Source organism: Ictalurus furcatus, chromosome 7 (assembly GCF_023375685.1).
Source record: "Ictalurus furcatus strain D&B chromosome 7, Billie_1.0, whole genome shotgun sequence".
In the NCBI taxonomy this organism is placed as follows: domain Eukaryota; kingdom Metazoa; phylum Chordata; class Actinopteri; order Siluriformes; family Ictaluridae; genus Ictalurus; species Ictalurus furcatus.
In genome coordinates, this window is record NC_071261.1 from 5,414,061 (window position 1) to 5,434,866 (window position 20,806).

The window sequence follows — 20,806 nt, forward strand, 5'->3', positions numbered from 1 at the left end:
AAAAATCTAATCTATAAAATGAACCCATACAGAATATAAGGAGTTAGGAGTAACGTTAAAGTTATCATATTGGGCAAGTGTTCTATATATTTTGTAATTTCACTAAATATTTATCACTAAATTTCCTATATGCAGACTGTAACCTGAGCGTGGTCTCGATGTGCATCCCCTGAGTGTTGTATTTGATTTGTTTTAGGTGTTTCAGCGTCGCCAAAATGGTCTGACTGATTTCTCCAGGAAGTGGAGTGAATATAGGGCTGGATTTGGGAATCTGGAGGATGAGTTCTGGCTAGGTGAGATTACAGCAGATCACATTTTGTAGCAGTGTTATGACCACTTTTAAATAAAAGTCTGAATGTTTAGACCATGGTGATACATGATGTCTTTATCCTCGAAAGACAGTGGAGGCTTAATCCTGCTATGCCCATTTATACCATTTGCCCCTGGGCATATATAAAATACAAACTTGACTTCATACTTATGTACAAATAATGCTAATTTTCTTTTAGTTTACTTTGTATTGGCTAAACCATTAATATATCACTTTTGATTTCATAGCAATACAACTGCACAATGTATGTACGACTTTTTAAACAAATTTTTCTATATAGTGTCTGAGTCATTCTAATTTCTCATTCTTTGTGGTTATCTATTTCTCTGTGCATGCAGCCATTGTGTTGTTGTGATTGCTTCATGCCACAATGGGTTCATAATCTGTAATGATGATTTTCCGCTTCCAGATTCATTCATTTGAACAACCCTGTAATTGTCTTCATCAAAAACCCAATTTGACATGGAACCTCTGAGCCCATTTTAGATGTATTTGGCTGCATAAATATTCTTTACAAATCTTATTATAAAACAATGAATATATTCATTAAGATTCACTGGAGGGAAAAAAGAATGTCTCCATATGGCTCAGAATTCAAAGCATTTCCCCTGTGTAAAATACAATAATAATACTTTCTCTTAAAAAGATACAATATTTAAAAACACGTCATTAAATCACCTACAGTTTCTAGAAAATCTGTTGCTGCATTTGATCAACAATACAAAATTCACACTCAGAAGAGATGTTTTTCACCTGTACATAAACAATATATATAATGGAAAATATGTAAATTGTTACAAATACTACTAAGCCATTTTATCCATGCATTCAAAGATTTTTGTCTGTTAAAAAAAAAAAATAGCATAGACAGATGGCCAGATTTTTCAGCATGATAATCACTTCCAAACATCCAAATCAGCATAGATCTATGTGCACCTCATTTCTGAAAAAGTATTATTCATTAATTTATGAATAAAAAAAAATGATTCATGTATTATTGTTTTTGTTATACAGTGTATTTTTCAGACCTATTTCTCAGAGGTACTCGATAACCCTGTTTTTTTTCGTTTCATCATGCAGGTTTAGAGAATCTTCACAAGATTACAGCTCAAGGACGCTATGAGCTGCGCATTGACATGAGAAATGGCCAGGATGCAGTATTTGCCAACTATGACCGGTTCTCTATTGGAGACTCCAGAAACCTCTACAAACTGAGGATAGGGACATACAATGGCACTGCTGGTGAGTGGATGGCTTTTTCTGAAAAAAAGGAGACTGAAAGTTGAGTGTGTGCTGGGCTTTGAAGAAGTTTTTTTTTTGTCATCCTCAGTGTATCTCATTCCTTTAAAGTTATAGAAAGCTGCTGAGTATAATTCTGTATAGCATGAAATATTGTGTTTTATTTGTACTAGGTGACTCTCTGAGCTACCACCATGGTCGACCTTTCTCCACTAAAGACAAGGATAATGACAACGCTGTGACTAATTGTGCACTTTCCTACAAAGGAGCCTGGTGGTATAAAAACTGTCACAGAGTCAACCTAAATGGCAAATATGGAGAGTCCAGACACAGTCAGGTAAATGCCAAAAAAATATCTCAGGATATTGAACTCAGTACCTGGTTTTAACTTATAGCCATGAATGAAACATGAATGAAAAAAATTCTCCACCATGCTTTTTCTTGCAGTTGATTTTTTTCAAACACCTGTGCTCCAGTCTCTTACTTGCTTGGTTTTGCAAAACCCAAAGGAAATGTACTGGGTATAATGTTCACGCTATTCTGTAATTCCAAGAAACAATGACTTGAACTATAGCCACGGTTCAGAAAAAGTTGGGACAGTATGGAAAATGCTAATAAAAACAAAGAGGAAAGATTTGTAAATGCACTTTGACTTATTATTTAAACAAAAAAAAACCTGTAAATATATTTGAAGTTTTACCTAATCAACTGCATAGTTTTTTGAAGGAAAATGTTTATTTTGAAATTGATGCATGCAACACGTTCCATAAAAGTAGAGACAGGGGCAATTTAGGACTTATAGCGATGTGACACACTGAAATAAGGTGATGTGAAACAGGTGAGGTAATTGTCTAATTGTAGTCTATAATGAGCCTTCAAAAAGGCCTAGTACTTCAAGAGCAAGGATGGGTCGAGGCTCGCCAATTTGCCAACGGATGCATCAGCGAATAATCCAACACTTTGAGAACATTCCCCAAAGACAAAGCGGTAGGATTTTGGGCATTTCACCTTCTACAGAGAACAATATAATCAAAAGATTCAAGGAATCTGGTCAAATCTTGGTGCATGAAGGGCAAGGCCGAAAACTACTTCTGAATGCGTGTGATCTCTGATCCCTCAGATGTCACTGTCTTAAAAACAACTGGTTTCAAGACAGTGACATCTGAGGGTTCGGAGATCACACACATTCACACACATTCACACACATTCAGAAGTTTTTTTCGGTGTTGGTGTTGAGTGCGAATGGTGTTGGGTGACAAAAGTTGACCAAAGTATTCCCAAGCCAATGTCAGGACATTACAGACTCATGACAGATCAAAACAGGGAAAAAGGGACTGCTAGGCATGGGGGAAAAGGGGGAAAAGATGGGGGAAAAGGGGGAAAAGTGGGGGGGGGGGTGTAACACCATCAGTCATGAGTCTGTAATGTCCTGACATTGGCTTGGGAATACTTTGGTCAACTTTTGTCACCCAACACCATTCGCACTCAACACCAACACCGAAAAAAGTTCATATTTGTGTGAAGCAGTGACTAGTTTGTCACAGCAGCATTACTTTTTTTCAACAAAAAAAAAAAAACATAAGCCATATCTGGCCCGCGGATTGGTCTATTTTTTATATACGAGTTTGACACGCCTGCCATACATCAACACTGTCCATAAGTGCCACCGACTTCTCTGAGCTCGGCCTCATCTGAGATGGACAGTAGCACAGTGGAATGGGTTTTTGTGGTCCGACGATTTGAAATGAGTGTATATTTTAAAATTTTTATTTATTCAAAAATAAATAAAATTCACAAAGTAAAACATCAAATAATGTGTTTTCAATATAGTACATGGTGAATTGAATTTTCAAATGATTCTTTTTGTTCGTTTTTTTTGCATGTTCCATACTGTCCCAACTTTTTCGGACTTGGCCTTGTACTTGTACTTAACAACTAAAATCACCAATACATTTTAGCATTGCTCTACTGCATGGATGCCATTCTACCCATTTCCATCCCAGCCAGTATACCAGTGTTTAATTCAAAATCAGTCACCACCCACATACTCCCCACCATATGGCAGCTGTACAGTGCAAAAAAATCATGCATCATGCAAAATCATGCAAAATCATGCAAGAGCTTCAATTAATGTTCACCTCAAACATCAGCTTGAGGACAAATGTGGTCTCTGTGACTTTAACTGTGGTATGGTTGTTGGTGCCAGATTGGCTGGTTTGAGTATTTCAGAAACTGCTGAGCTTCTGGGATTTTCACACACAAAAATCTCTAGTTTACACAGAATCGTACGAAAAACAAACAAAACAAATCCTGTGAGCAGAGGGTCTGCAGGCTGAAACACCTTGTTGATGAACGCGCTCAGAGGAGAATGATCAGACTGGTCTGATCTGACAGGAAATCTATAGTAACTCAATCACTCTTTACAACCGTGGTGAACAGAAAAGCATCTCAGAATGCACAATACAATGAACCTTGAGGTGGATGGGCTACCAGCAGATCATCACATCATGTTCCACTCCCTGTCAGCCAAGAACAGGAATCTGAGGCTATTATTACATTTACATTTACATTACATTTATTCATTTAGCGGACGCTTTTATCCAAAGTGACTTACAAATGAGAAAATACAAGCAAAGCGATATATCAAGCAGAGAACAATACAAGTAGTGCTACCGTACAAGATCCGTTAATTGAGTTCCAGAAGAAGCAAAGTGCACAGAGTAGAGGTGTAAGTGCCAGAGTAATTATTATTATTTATTTTTTTTTATGAGTTGGTTAGGTGTTCACGGAAGAGGTGGGTCTTTAGCTGTTTTTTGAAGATGGTGAGAGCATCTGTGGTAGGGATTGGAAGTTCATCCCACCACTGGGCGTAGACTCACTCAAACTGGACAGTTTAAGACTGGAAAAAGACCACATGATATTTTTTTTCTAAACTGTCCACTTTGGGTGAGACTGTGTCCACGACCGACTCAGATTCCTGTTTCCTGTCCACACTATTCTGTGTAAACTATAGAGACTATTGTGTGAACTTCCCAGGAGAATCAAACCAGTCCATCTGGCACCAACAACCATGCCACAGTTAGTAAAAGAGATCACACTTTCCCTTCATTCTGATGTTTGATATGAAAATTAACTGAAACTCTTGACCTGTATCTGCATGATTTTATGCATTGTGCTACTGCCACATGGCTGATTAGATACAGTAAGACAGACCTGAATGTGCAGATAGACATGAATGTGCAGATGTACAGGTGTTCCTAATAAAGTGGATGGTGAGTGTATAGTATAATATGTAGCTTTGTTACACATGTGACTTTTTTTTTTTAATATCCCTTCTGCACTTTTCAGGGTATCAACTGGCACTTGTGGAAAGGGCATGAGTTCTCCATCCCATTTGTGGAGATGAAGATGAGACCTTATAATTACCGCAGCATCAATGCCAAGCGAAGGAGGTCCACTCCACATTAATCAGCTGTTTTATGCCCATCTTACTAGCTGTTCCTATTTTTACATAAAAGGAAAAGTAAGGCTGTCATTTATTTGCTCTCTTTTGAAGAATTGCATTTAGACGATGAGCCTTTTGGATTGTTCCCTACTCTGTAAAACTTTTGATCCCTGAAGGTGTAAAAAAAATAATAATAATAAAAATAAAAAAATAATAATAATAAAAAATGTCCTAGGTACAGTATGGTACAGTGTTAATTACCACAGGTGATTTGGGGAAAGGACATGAATTACTTTAAGGAAAATGATTTTAGAAGAAAATCACTACACAGGAATTAAGAGACTTATATTTTTATAACTGAAAACAGCTGTAAAATATGACTGAATGATTTACATGCAATATTTTGGGACTGTTTTGTTTTTGATCTGACATTGGTTTTGAGCAAGTTCCTTTAATGTATTTTGCTATTTAATATATACATAGGGTAACTAGGGAATCCCCAAAATGACATTACAAGGTAATCTAGACTATATGGGCTATCTGATAGTCAAAAATATAACTGAATACTATAGAGTGAGTTTAAAAAAAACATCTTAATTATTGTTAGAATTTTTTTTTATATTTTTAGACCCATAACTGCTTTATCCTGGTCAGGGTCACGATAAATCAGGAGCCAGTGCCAGCAAACACTGAGTCACAATATGGTGCAGTGGCTCCAGCACTGCTGAGCTGCTGCCGTTAGGCCTTTAAGCAAGCTTTATCTGTTCCAGGGGCGCTGTATCATGGCACATTCTAACCCAAGCTTCTTAACATGTTGGGATATGTGAAAATGAAATATGAGGCAGCAATTCTACAGCTTCCTTTTTGGATTGTTGGATTATTATTGATTCCAGCACATATCCAGATATTTCATTTTTTTTTTTTTACCAATCCTGATTTAAAGTCCACACCACTTGTATGATAATTAGGGGGGGGTGTCTTATTCACCCATGCAGTATCTGGGCATGAGGTGGGAATACACCTTGAATGGGACACCAGTCCATTGCAGGTTACTATGCACACACACATTCACAAACTCTTTCACACCTATGAGCAATTTATCATAGCCAATCTACATATTGGCATGTATATGGGAAGTGTGAGGAAACCGAGTAACCTAGTGGAAACCTGCATGTGCACAGGGAGACATGCTCAGAAATTCCAGACAGGAAAATTTATGGCTTTTTTGACATATTTGGAGAAGCAAACATTTGATCATCTTGGAAACAGTGCCTATTAATAAAGTTGATATACTTGAACAAAAAGGAAAATTTGCTTTTTCAGTCATTTATTCAATAGAAATATCAATAGATGTGACATTCTTCTGTGGAAAAAAGTAAGTACACCCTTGGCCTCAGTAGCTAGTATTGGCCCCTTTACTTCTTGTAGACATTTTGCATAATTGTCCACCAGGCTTGCTGGAATTTTTTGCCACTCTTCCATGCAATATTCTTTCAGTTGCAAGCTGTTTGGGGGTTTTCTTTGCATGCACTGCCTGTTTCAGATCCCCCCTCAACATTTCAATGGGATTTAAATCCAGGCTTTGAATAGGCCATTCCAATCCCACCATTTCTTCTGTTTGAGCAATTCCTTGGTGGATCTGCTAGTGTGCTAAGGATCATTATCCTGTTGAAATGTTCACTTTCAGTTCCTAGAGTGTTAGTGTTATGATCCAGTAAATGATAATTATATAATGTGGTTTTTTTTTTTTTTTTTTTTTTTTTTTTTTGACTGTTTGATACTTTAGGAAATGATTGAAGGTATTTTTAACTCAACTCTATAATCAGTTTGTATTCAATTATATATATATATATATATATATATATATATATATATATATATATATATATATATATATATATATATATATATATATATGAATCCATGTATATTTGACTCATTAGACTCATTGGCCTAGTAATGACTTTTGTCATTTTGGAGATTTCATAGGTAAGTTTCATTACACGTGGAGAATAATAATGTCTCATTGCTCTTTGATTCCTTGCACTGATGGTATCTTTGAGAACCAAAGATTTATTGATTGGAAATGCCTGGAAATACAGACTGAATTTCATAAAAGATTTCAAAATCAACTTAGCTTACAGCTTGATAGTTTATGTTACAGAAATGCCATCATTGCAGCTTATAAAGCATCCCAGACAATCCCAGATTATTGCAGTAAATTCAACTCTTTTTTTAAAAAATCCATTCTTGAACTTAATGGTTTATATGTGCACTATTTCTCATGCTCATGTAATTTAAATTTTCATGTGACTTGTCCTGTCATAGTGTGCAGTCAAATCAGTTTTGCTGCAGAATTCATGCAAGTAAATGTTTCAGTGTACGAAATGTCAAAAATGGTCACATGTTAACACTGAACAGGATTGAGTCAGGTTTATACTGAGTTCAGAATAACATACCACTGAAATGTAAAATCTACTGCTTCAAAAAGTTTTTGCTTCCTCTTTTTTATTTTCAATGTATGGTATTGTTTAAGTTCGTAGTGAGTAAATTTGTCTAACTTGTCAAACTGTATATAGATTGGGGTTGGGGGGAGGGGGGTGTCTAGGGTCAGTATTATTTTGCAGGTTAACCTAACTACACAGCCTTTAGATTTCTAGATACATCTGTTTCTACATCTATTTCTGTTGCACATTAATATTTCTGGGTAGCTTTACAGTACAAGATTGTACTAATCAAGTATCACAATTGCACAATTTAATTCTAATTAAATTAATTAATACATTAATATGTTGAATTATTCATAGCCTTATTCATACATAAGTGGAAGGAAGCAAAAAGGCATACACAGATTGAAAATATCCACATACCCATTGAATAAAAAAAAAAAAGGAAAAAAAAGAAAAAAAAAAGGAACATTGAAGTGCAAAACTGAGACCTGAAACATGACAAAAGTAATTATTGAAAAATTTGGTTCTCCTTTCTTTCATTCCAGACAGAGGGTAGTTTCAGAACTAGTTGAGTTTTCCCCATTGTATGTGTCCTTGCCACGTACTAAGAGCAAATGTCACAGTAGAAAAAAGTAAAATATTAGAACTACCATCACCTATTGTGTGCCTCCGTGCACCTTGACTGATGGTGCAAATTTTAAAAATAGAAAGATTACAAAATCATAGTATCAGCATCTTGTTGAAGAGTTGAGGAAGTGTATTCAAATATGCTGTGTCAGTACTGGTGATAAGAACTTTGGTACATCCCCAAAAGTTTTGGTCAATGGAACATTTAACCATTGAGCTATTAGATGTTCTCTCCACATAAAAGGAAAAAATGGGTCATTGTGGCACAGCAGACAAAACACTTTGCAATTATGGGTTGTGAATTACTGTCTATACTGGGATGTCAGACACAATCTTGTGAGGACTCCAAAATCAAATCTATCTGAGACCTGCTATGTGCTTAGCGAGTAGAGAAAAGGAAAAGAAGTAACATGGCATGAAGGTAATTATAGCAAATGTATTTAATTTATTGATCTCAGCATGTGTACACACTCAGATTTTTATATCCAGGTTTTATACAGTTAGAATTAGTGAAATAGAGCCCCTTATAGAGTAAAACAAGTATAGGTTTTCCAGTGTCTACCCTAGAAGTGTATGTTGTCAGATTGATGGGTTTTCATTGGTAATAATGAGCTATTCATAACTTTCCTACTTGATTTTTGTCTGGTCATGTGTGCCATCATAACATATTGCAAATCCACAGTTTCCACTAGTCCCAGAGGAAACCATTGTGGCAAATAGGTACATGAGAAAGGCCACAGGGTGAGTGTGACATTGTGGGAATCTGTTGTGGGCGTGAGGTGACAATCACAAGGTGATGATTTTGCTTTTAGTACTCAGCATGGGGGAAAAGGGAAAATTCCACTAGTTCCAAAGTAAAACCACACTACCGGTCTTCCACTAAGTTGTTAAATATGTAACTTCTGGATACTTGAAAACATTTAATGTGTAGCAGTTACATAGTTTGGAAGGTTTGCTAAAATGTGTAATTGTGTAAAATGCTATATCAATATGGTATAAATTCAAGAAATGTATTTGTAAAGAAAAATAGCACTCAGTGGTAAACATTAACCCGATGATAGACCTGCTGAACTACTTAGGCAGTAACACTTTAATAACTTTGTAATACATTGTTAATAGATATGAACAAATCATTGGTTATTCAGAATTTAAACATGTAAACAGCTAATGATTATTAATGACACTTCATGTAGTTACTTACATGTGCAGTCATTATGAAAATGTAATGAAAACATATGTAAAACGCTTTGGGTCATGCTGTTATGAAAAAAAAAATCAATGTCTGAGTAGTGTAATACAACGCAACAGTTTTTTAAAATTAATTAAAGTACATCACGTCATGCTTTTCATGTTTATAGTTACATTTAATGTTGTGGAATGTCTGTGAAACAAATTAGTCCATGTTATCGATTATTGAAATAAAAAAAAAACAACAAACAAACAACAACAACAAAAAAAACACAGTTTGTCATGTTAGAAACCAGAAAATGCAAAATACTGTCCTGAATTTAAATTTTCTGTACATCATCACAATATTATTTGCATAAATTCATTAACACTGATCTTTGGCTAAGTTCTTGCATTACATACAGTCATATATTTTTAGGCTTCTCCATATATCTTTTATTATTAGACATCTCCACTCATATTTATAACAGATTGTTTAATAACAAATTAATTATGTACAGACAATTTTACAGTAGCTAATAGAAAGCTGAACTTTTACAACAGTTGATTAGTGTTTTATATCTGTAATTCTTTGGTAAACATGTACAAAACACATTTACAAATCATCAATTAATGGTCAAATTCTGAATAATGATTTGTTTATATATTATTAATGGTGTATGAAGGAAAGTTATTAAAATATTACCTTCTTAGGCGTATGTTTTTTTTTTTTTATTTATTTAGTTAGTCTTCTGTTTTTATACATGATTATTTGTCTTGGAGTGTGGAATTTCAGGTACACTAAATATTCACATTGTTGCTGTCTTGGTCAATCTTTGTGAAAGTAATTGTTTTTTTGTTGTTTTTTTTTTTTTGCTCTCTTAGAACCGTAAGGTTTTTGCATTGTGTTGTATTTCCTTTATTTGTAGGGAGAGTTTCATTTTCAATACAGGTTCCATATTACTGTAACACCATTTTTTAAACATACACTTTGTGCTTTCCTTCATTCTTATCCATAGAGTTTGAACATCAGTGATAGTGTCAGGAAGTGTATAATAGCTAAGCCATAGATTTACACCAGTTCCCATTCTGCTCTTATCACTGGATTAGTTATTTATTATAACACAATGCTTCTCTAAAATAAAAAATAAAAAAAATGACCGATTACATCCTGTTTTCAATTAGGGAGAACCGTCTTAGTCCTGTTCTCATGATGCAGTTCAGCAACCCCTGTCATAGTGACCAGCCACTAATGAGCCTTTTCTTGCTGGCTGCACTGTAATGTCTTTATCTGCTCATTCACTGGGTAACACACCATAGCAGTGCCAGCATCTCACACACCAGGCTCAATAAACATACACTCTCAAATACTGATGAGAATGTGCACCCTACAATGGATCAGAGACTTATATTACACACAGGCTCATGATTACGTTTAAATAAAAATTAAGTACACATATGTTTGAAGGTGTATTTTCTTCTATTTTACTTGTTTTCTTAAGAAGATTAAAGATTTGCTTCGTTAATGCTAATGTAATTGAGAACATCTCAGTGTTGACACCAGCACATTTCCATCCATTTCTTATTTGACCATCTTATAGAAAAGGTTTTTTTTGTTTGTTTTTTGTTTTCTATTTCAATCCATTTGCTCCCATCCATTGGCTGGAGACTTTGTGTGCTAACAGACTAAGAAGTGTCTCAGTGCTCTTGACATTTCAGACTTATTATTATGAATTAATTAACCACTTGCTATTACTAAATGATGCTGTTATCCAGTTCATTATTAATACTGTCACTTTTTTATTATGGGCTTCTTTTTCTCATCATGTCTAATGTAGTTTCTGCAGATGTTTTACTAATCTGTGAGACTGTAGATGAGCGAAGATGATACACATTAAATTGTGTATTCTCTTCCTACCTGACTCTTGCTGTTTACTGAGAGAATGGATAATGCATGCGCTGAAGACAAACGTGATATTGTAAGAAGATGGATATGTGGAAATACTGTATATGCTTCTGTAATAGCCTGAAACTTACAGTTGAATAACCTTGGATACTAACGTGACTAATTAAAATTAGCTCTAGTTTGACTTAAACGTGCTGTATAATTCCTTTTTAATACGTTTTGTACACTAATAAAATATTAATATGAATTTGTCTCTTCATGTGCAATAAATATAAATACAGCAGCATAGGAATTAAGTACAAACAATGATGAGCTCAAAAAGATGGACGTTTGTGATATTTGTAATAAAAGCACCTGTATACTACTAGCTTTCACACCACAAATATGACTAAAGAAAACATCCTGCTGTTGTGTTGCTAATGATAAATCTAGCCTAGTGCAGTAATGTGTTGAATATTTGTCCAACACAATTATTTTTACAGGACATTGACAATTACATTTTTTATTTTACAATCAAATTAAGTTTTTACTCATTCCTGACAGCCTTCATTAAGGTTTTTGTCTGAAAAGTGGTCTATTACAGTACATTATATGCTACAGTATACATGTACAGTGCTGTGAAAAAGTATTTTACCCCATCCTGATTTCTTCTTTTTTGTGTATATCTCATACTAAATTGTTTCATAGATTAAATAAAAGGCAACCTAAGTAAACACAAAATACAGTTTTTAAATGATAATGTTATTTATTCAAGAAAAAAAAATATCTGTACCAACTGGGCCTGTGTGAAAATGTATTTGCCCCCATAGGTACTAATTCCCCAAATCTATGAAACTGCATTGATAATGTGGTTCAGCTGGACTAGACACAACCAGGTCTGATTACTGCAAACCCTGTCCAATCACATCAACACTTAAATAGAACTTTTTCAACAGCATGAAGTTGTTTAAAAGGTCTTACGTGGTAACAAACTATGCAAAAATTTAAAGAAATTCCAGAAACGATGAGGAAGAAAGTGATCGAAAGACATCTGTCTGGAAAGGGTTAAAAAGCTATTTCAAAAGATCTGAGACTCCAAAGGACCACAGTGAGAGCCGTTATCTCACGCGCAACTGGATTATGCAGCAAGACAATGATCCAAAGCATACGAGTAAATCCTAGTCCTAGAAGTAAGTGAAAGTCTGATCTCCAGTTATCAGAAGCGTTTGCTTGCAGTTATTGCTGCTAAAGGTGGCACAACCAGATTTTAAGTTTAAGGGGGCAATTAGTTTTTCACATTGGTGATAGGTGTTGGATAACTTTTTTTGCTTCAATAAAAAATAAACATCATGAGATGTTTCTTCTGTGACACCTTGGTGATGAAAAGCCTTTTTATAGACCATCAATTTACTAACCCAGCTGATATTAATTTACACAGATAGGGGGTATAATTACTTACACATGTCACCTGGTTCCTCGCCTTACCTTGCCTTTGACAACTGCTTTTTCTTAGCGTGTTCAATACTTTTTCCCCGTGTCATTCCACTTTATTACTCATACCTTTATTTATGGACTTTAATGTTGTAAATTCTTTATATTTCTGGATTTCTTGAGTTAATACTGATGTCTGGTGAAAATTTCATGTGAATAACCTCATTGGAAAAATATTTACAGGAAAAAATGTAAATATTTTTTACGTTCAATACTTACTTCCCCCACTGTATGTCAATAATGAAAGCAGCATATTATATAAGAGACTACTTTTCAGACAAAAAGCATAACTCCTGGTAGTGTTGCTGTCTTACGGCTCTGAGCTCCTGGGAACGATCCTGAGCTTGGTGATTGTCTTTGAAGAAATCAGACATCCCACCTCTCCCAGAAGTTCTGGGAGTCTCCCGTATATTGATAGATGCTCCCTGAGGCCCACAAATTATATACAATATCCCAGAAATCTATTTTGTTGTGAGTGAGCAAGAGAGAGAGAGAGAGAGAGAGAGAGAGAGAGAGAGAGAGAGAGAGACCATTTCTAGTAGTAGATGGGCTCTGGAGATATCAAAAGAGTGAGTGATTTTTTGTTAATTAGACCAAAGATCAGTTTTCTCTCTGGGTGGGCTTTCAAGTCAACCTCTCTCTCTCTCTTCAGTTCATCCATCATCAGTTCAGGCCTGTAAAAACATGCTGAGGTGAGTTTAACACGTGTCATTCATTCATTAGCATAACTAATGTTATTTAAACTAGCTGGCTTGCTGCTAAACAGCTACTCTATTGATGTCCTACATGATGAGGCCAAATTCCCTGTAGACTTGCTTAAAATTGTTATAGAATAATAAAACGACTCCATGAGTTGAATAATATATTATATTATATTATATTATATTATATTATATTATATTATATTATATTATTACATAAGACCATATAATAAGGATACACCTGATGCTTTTATTTCTTTTAGGGACCACAACATATTAGGGAGGCTAAGTGCAAGGTACACTGCTCAAATACTTCACAGTTCTTTTCAGCATAAAGAAGGCCAATAGGTATACTTTACATCGTTCATCACTGAGCATAACTTGCCATTCCAGGTGTGTAAGAGCACAGGCAAGCTATTCAGAAAAATGTTTCCAGATTCAGAAATAGCAAAAATTAATAAATAAATAAACTATGCCTGTGCATCAACCAAGACAGCAGCTTTTGTGAACATGGCACTAGAACCTGAATGTTCAGAGGATCTGTACAAGTTCATCTAGTATTTTGGTTGACAAACAACATCATGTATGAGCAGGAATGTGCCATTTTAGCCAGGTACTATGGTGAAACACCGGATAAGGTAAAAGTTAGATTTGTAGACATGCAAATCCAATTGTTGCAATGCAATGATGCCAAAGCTGAAAACATATTCAACTGCATGACAACAGCCATGAATGGTCTAATTCATTGACAACTGCTGTGAGATGATAACTCTCAAAGCATCGGCCCCTCATATTTACAGCATTAGCTGTCCAAGTCACCTGGTCAACATTTGTGTCAAAACTGCTGCTAAGGAGCTCTCAGTGTCACCTGAAGAACTGATTGACATTGACATTTACTACTACTTTGAGAAAAGTTCTAAATGAACAGAAGACCTAAAACAGTTTCAAGAGTTCTGCAATGTTGCCTAGCAGAGAGTACATAAGCACTGGCTTTCTTTACGGAAAGGTTTGGAACATCTGTTCCTCCAGTGGCCAGTCTTTATTATTCAGAAGAGGCTGAAAGACTCCCAAATGAAAATATACACATGCTTTCTCCATAATGTTTTGACAAATCCAATTTGATTTTTCAAAACAAGGCACCTGTCCTCTTCAAGTTGGATCAGAGCATAGAAGAGCTAGTGCGTGACATAGTAAGCTTTACTATGATTATTATTGAGCCAAAGGTATTGAGAGAACAGAACATTCAGGGGATAGATATGAGCAACACTGAAATTCATCACCATCACCCATCCAGCATCACCAAAGCATACAGTCTGCTTTTTCTATAAACTGCAGCAGCTACAAAAAAAAAAAAATAAGTGTTGCTTTTATTTTAATATAAGCCCCCCAACAACCCATAGCACCCACAATCCTGTATCCACTGTTCCTAAAATATGACATATAAGAAACTAAGAAACATGAGAAATAATCATTATTCTGCAGAATAATATACTTTATCATAGTGCATTTGGTTTTATCACAAAATATTTCTGTAAAGCTGCTGTGTGACAATGCCCACTGTTAAAAATACTACACAAATAAAATTAAATAGAATTTTATGTGTACTTTCTACACTCAAAAGGTTACTGATGTTTACATTTTATCTTTTTTTAAAAGTAAATAAACATGAACATGCATAAAATCTGAGGTTTTAAAATCTATTTGCATTAATTGATAGGAATAATAGACTGTGTTGTAGCATATTTGGTTACTGATTTAACGAAAATGTTAATAAAAAAATCATTAAAATATATATTTTTAAAAATGAGGTTTTGCTATAGTTGATAGGATTAAGAGATTCTAATATAGTGCGTTTGGTTTGACATGGTTTTACAGTGAAGAAAGTTATTCATTCAGAAATATATTATAAATATTATTTTTGCCAGAAATATTAAAATAATAAATGTTGCTATATTTAAAATCTAGTTTCTGTAGTTGATAGCCATAATACATTTTAATGTATTCCTTTTGTTGTTATATGTCCAAAAATTTTAAAATAGTTTTTTTTTTTTTCCATGCTGAACTAAAACATATAAGGTGTACTCTTGCCCTACTTTTAACTTTGTTTTAATTAATTTGTTTATTTATTTATTTTTCAGTGAAATTGTCATAATGGTATTTAATAGTTATTCATATGGAAAGACTGATGGTAGATTGTTATTATTAAATGAGTGAATAAAAGGGATAGGAAGTTGCTGTTATTCTGTAAAGATAATAAGCGACAGAAAATTGCATGGGGATTGAAGGTAAATGGCGCACTTATATAGCACTTTTATCCAAAGCGCTTTACCCTGTGTCTCATTCATCCATTCACACACACACCAATGGTAGCAGAGCTGCCATGCAAGGTGCTAACTTGCCATCGGGAGAAACTCGGGGTTCAGTGTCTTGCCCAAGGACACTTCGGTATGTGGAGTCACGTGGGCCAGGAATCGAACCGCCAACCCTACGATTAGTGGACAACCCGCTCTACCACCTGATCCACAGTTGCCCCGATGATAGTGGGTAAAAGAAAGTGATATGTTCAATTCCAGAAGATAAGAAGTGGGTAAGAGGGGTAATATCAGGAATTTCAAATGATGTGACAACAGAAAGGATTAAAAAGAACATTTCAGGAGCAGAAGTAAAGGAGGGAAGACAACTTCAGTATGTCAAAGACAAAGAAAGGAAGGATAGTCTTTCTGTGATGATTCATTTTGATGAGGACAAACTGCCTGAAAGGATATATCTAGGTTACATGAGCTATGTGGTCAAACCGTATGTACCTCATCCATTAAGATGTTATAAATGTCAAAGATATGGCCATGTGGCAACAGTGTGTAAGGGGTAAACAAAGATGTGCAAGATGTGGAGGAGAACCCAAATATGGAAAATGTGAGCAACGTGTAAATCCCAAATGCTGTAACTGTGGGGGAGAGCATAGCGCAGGGTATGGAGGATGTCAAGGCAAGATCAAAAGTCTTGAAAGTGCAGAATGTCAGAGTGGAAGAAGGATTAACATATGCTGAGGCCCTGAAGAAAGTTGAACAGACAACAACAACAAACGAAAATAGAGGAGAATCACCCCAGAAAATGAAGGATTGCCAAGAAAAAAACTAAGGAGAATTCACTGGAGGTTGATAAAGTGTTATTCATTGCTTTTATAGCGGAGGTGGTGAATTGCTCTGCACAAGCAGAAAGTCATAAATAAAGCAGAGGAAAAGTATTTTGAGTTAGAGGGAATTAATGTGGAGATAATAAATGGAAAAAATAAAGGAACAGGTAGGAAACACTCAGGCAACATGTGGTGGTTCTTAATGGTTTTAACAATATTGCAATGGAATGCAAGAAGCTTGATGCTAACAGACAAGAATTTAAGAAATTTATATTAAAACAAGAAAGATGCCCAGATATCATATGTGTTCAAGAATCATGGCTTAAACCATGCGTAAATTATACATTATATGGATATATTGCAGAAAATAGATAGGAAGGTGGAAATGGTGGTGGAGTAGCAACTTTGATAAAACAAGGTATTGGATACAGAATCGTAGAGGTAAATAAGGGATTCTGTGAAAACATTGGAGAAGACATTGAAATTAATGATATACTGTATGGGGGATGATTAGGAAGATGAGTGGGATTCAGAGATATAGCAGTGCAAATAAATTAGGATAAATGAGCAGTTACAGATAGTGAAAAAGCAGAAGTATTAGCAGAAACATTTATGAAGGTGCATAGTAATGACAATATTTTGGAAGAAATGAGAAAATATAGGGAACATCATGAATGAGAAAATGTATGAAGGTAGTATAATAGAGCCAGAGTTTACATTATATGAAACGAAGAGTGCGCTCACGGGGGTTAGACAGACTTCTCCAGGAAAAGATGAAATTTGTGTTGAGATGATTAAAAATTTATCGGAAGCATCATTAACGACAATATTGGGTATGTTTAATAAATATGGGAAACAGGGAAATAGTGTGATAGTGCTGATCGTTAAGCGAGGGAAAGATCAGTCTCAATCAAGCAGTTATAGACCTATAGCACTGACCTCAAACCTCTGCAAACTCATGGAATGAATGGTAGTGTCATGACTGATGTATTTTCTTGAGGAAATAGGGTTTTAATAAATTAATATGTTGAATTATTCATAGCCTTATTTATAGCATTCAAATTTTACCAATACCAGAGTGGTTTCAGGAAGGGGAAGAATACAATGGATTCTGTAATTAGTTTGGAGGCAGCAATAAGAAAGGCTCAAGTGAATAAAGAGGTGATAGTTGGAGTAGTTTTCGCTATATTAAAGACATATGATATGTTGTGGAAGGAGGGTTTGCTAATGAAACTTGATAAATTGGGAATTTCAGAAAAAAACGCATGATTAGATGGAAGATTTTTTATTTTATAGGACCATACAAGTAAGAGTTGAGATTTCATATTCACAAGTATATTCTAAAGAAAATGGAACTCCCCAAGGTAGTGTATGCACTCCAATATTGTTTAATATAATGATTAATGATATTTATTCACAAATAGACCTGGGTGTTGGTAGATAATTATACACGGATGATGGTGCATTATGGAAGAGTGGAAGAAATGAGACTTATGTAGTGAAGAGCCTGCAGGGGGCTCTTTTCATTTTCACTAAATAATTTCCACTGCATACGTGACTGGATACAGTTATCAGGTAAATATTACTGAAATATGGTAAAAAGATATGTGAGGGCACACGGTGGCTTAGTGGTTAGTATTTTAGTCTCAAACCTCTAGGGTTGGGGGTTCGATTCCCGCCGCTGCCCTGTGTGTGCGGAGTTTGCGTGTTCTCCCCATGTTGCGGGGGTTGCAGGGGTACACTGATTTCCTCCCCCAGTCTAAAGACATGCATGGTAGGATGGCAAGCCCAAACTGTCCGTAGTGTGTGAATGTGTATGTGATTGGTGCCCTGTGATGGATTGGCACCCTGTCCAGGGTGTACCCCACCTTGTGCCTGATGCTCCCTGGGATAGGCTCCAGGTTCCCCATGACCCTGTAGGATAATCGGTATAGAAAATGGATGAATGGATGGACAATGTGTGAATCTGGTGTTACTGTTCTCTACTCGAAATTTAAATGCTATGTTTGTAGCAATGCTAATGCTATTGGAGTATTTGTGGAAAATTCAGAATGTAAACAGAAACTATGCTAAGCGCTAGGTAGCTACAACAGCTAAGCTAGCTGACGCCACTGAATGTTGGCTAGCACGAATTAACCCTTAGCTAATCGTGATCCTATTACTGGTACCTATACCTAAAGACACATGTAGCCGCATTATTATTTATTTAGTTGTATTTAATTTATTGTGGCTTATTACTGTTTAATGTTTATTAATGTTAGTATAGTGACAGTGGTATTATCATAGCTAGTAGTCTAGATTCAGAATAGTTAGCTATATGCTTACACACTCTATTTAATAGTACTTAATAGAATTTGGATTAAATCTATTGCATTATAAGGTCATTATAAATGTGCTATATATATAATGTGTACATGTTTGTGTGTTTTCCTCCTCACAGTGAGCTGTACCTAAATGATCAACTCCCTGTGTACTACCTGATTTCTACCATTGGCTTTACATCCTGATTGGAAGGCGAGTGATAACTTCAGGAATCACACCTCTCTTCGGGAACACCACTGTTAACTGTAAACTACACATTTTAACATGTATTTTATTAATCAGTAAATAAATTATTTAATGCAATGTGCAATTATGTATTTATTTCCAGATTTTTTTATATATATACTTAAATAAAACTACAAATTATGTAATTAAAATCACAAAAAGAATAGCTGAAAACTTTTGCTTGCTGTCTGAGGGTACAGACTTCTGCATTATAGAATTACACATTATTGCAGGCCGTATGAGGGTACAGACTTCTGCAATATAGAATTACACGTTATTGCAGGCCGTATGAGGGTACAGACTTCTGCAATATAGGATTACATGTTACTGCAGGCCATATGAGCGTACAGACTTCTGCAATATAGAATTACACGTTATCGCAGGCCATATGAGCGTACAGACTCCTGCAATATAGAATTACACGTTACTGCAGGCCGTATGAGGGTACAGACTTCTGCAATATAGAATTACACGTTACTGCAGGCCATATGAGCGTACAGACTCCTGCAATATAGGATTACATGTTACTGCAGGCCGTATGAGGGTACAGACTTCTGCAATATAGAATTACACGTTACTGCAGGCCGTATGAGCGTACAGACTCCTGCAATATAGAATTACACGTTATCGCAGGCCATATGAGCGTACAGACTTCTGCAATATAGAATTACACGTTATCGCAGGCCATATGAGCGTACAGACTCCTGCAATATAGGATTACATGTTACTGCAGGCCGTATGAGGGTACAGACTTCTGCAATATAGAATTACACGTTACTGCAGGCCGTATGAGCGTACAGACTCCTGCAATATAGAATTACACGTTACTGCAGGCCATATGAGCGTACAGACTCCTGCAATATAGAATTACACGTTACTGCAGGCCGTATGAGCGTACAGACTCCTGCACTATAGAATTACACGTTACTGCAGGCCGTATGAGGGTACAGACTTCTGCAATATAGAATTACACGTTACTGCAGGCCGTATGAGCGTACAGACTCCTGCAATATAGAATTACACGTTATCGCAGGCCATATGAGTGTACAGACTTCTACAATATAGAATTACACGTTATCGCAGGCCATATGAGTGTACAGACTTCTGCAATATAGGATTACACATTACTATTAGTATATTAGTATATAATTATTATATTAGTGACCTCATGTATTAAAACCAGAGCTTAATTTGAACAGGATCCGGCACTTCCAAAATGTAGCACACCTGCGTTCTGGAACCTGTATATGTGGATCAGGTGTCCTGACATTTCATCCTACCTGTCGGATTGTCCTATTAGAGCTTTCTGTGTATGCACACCTCAATATTACGTCATTTTTGTCACGCTGAACAACACGCCCATAATTGTTTATTACTTGCGCTTGGACTTCTTCACGTAAGGTTTTTTCACTATTTTTGTTCATTTTTACTACTTGCGTATGGATTTCTTCCTGTAAGGCATTTTTTTTTTATATGTTATGTTATGTTATTTATGTTCATTTTTATTATACCAAGGCAGCTAGCAGCAATGAGGACTGTTTACAGTCACATTCTTATGAAGCCAGCTAGCATCAGTGATGATCTTTGTTAGCATATTTCATGCAAAAGTTAGACTAGATATGCGGCATGCATCACTGATTAGTGAATTTCAAAATTATTTGATTGTTTGGTGTAAAATAATTTTAATTTTTTCTTTATTTTCTTTAAATTTATCTGTTAATTGGTGTTTTTTTCTTTCTTGCATTTTTTAACAGCTATAGAAGATAAGTGAGAAGCACTATATTATCTCC

At 35.5% G+C, this 20,806-nt stretch overlaps 1 protein-coding gene across 1 annotated transcript in view; it reads left to right on the plus strand.

Annotated features, from left to right (window-relative positions):
- Nucleotides 1-5,109, plus strand: part of tnr (tenascin R (restrictin, janusin)) — a 69,451-nt gene extending 64,342 nt beyond the window's left edge. The window contains exons 18-21 of the mRNA XM_053627984.1: nucleotides 197-293; nucleotides 1,412-1,573; nucleotides 1,744-1,907; nucleotides 4,919-5,109. Of these exons, the coding sequence (XP_053483959.1) occupies nucleotides 197-293; nucleotides 1,412-1,573; nucleotides 1,744-1,907; nucleotides 4,919-5,038 (543 nt within the window). The 3' untranslated portion in view covers nucleotides 5,039-5,109. The remainder of the gene's footprint in view (nucleotides 1-196; nucleotides 294-1,411; nucleotides 1,574-1,743; nucleotides 1,908-4,918) is intronic.
- The last annotated feature ends 15,697 nt before the right edge of the window (nucleotides 5,110-20,806 follow it).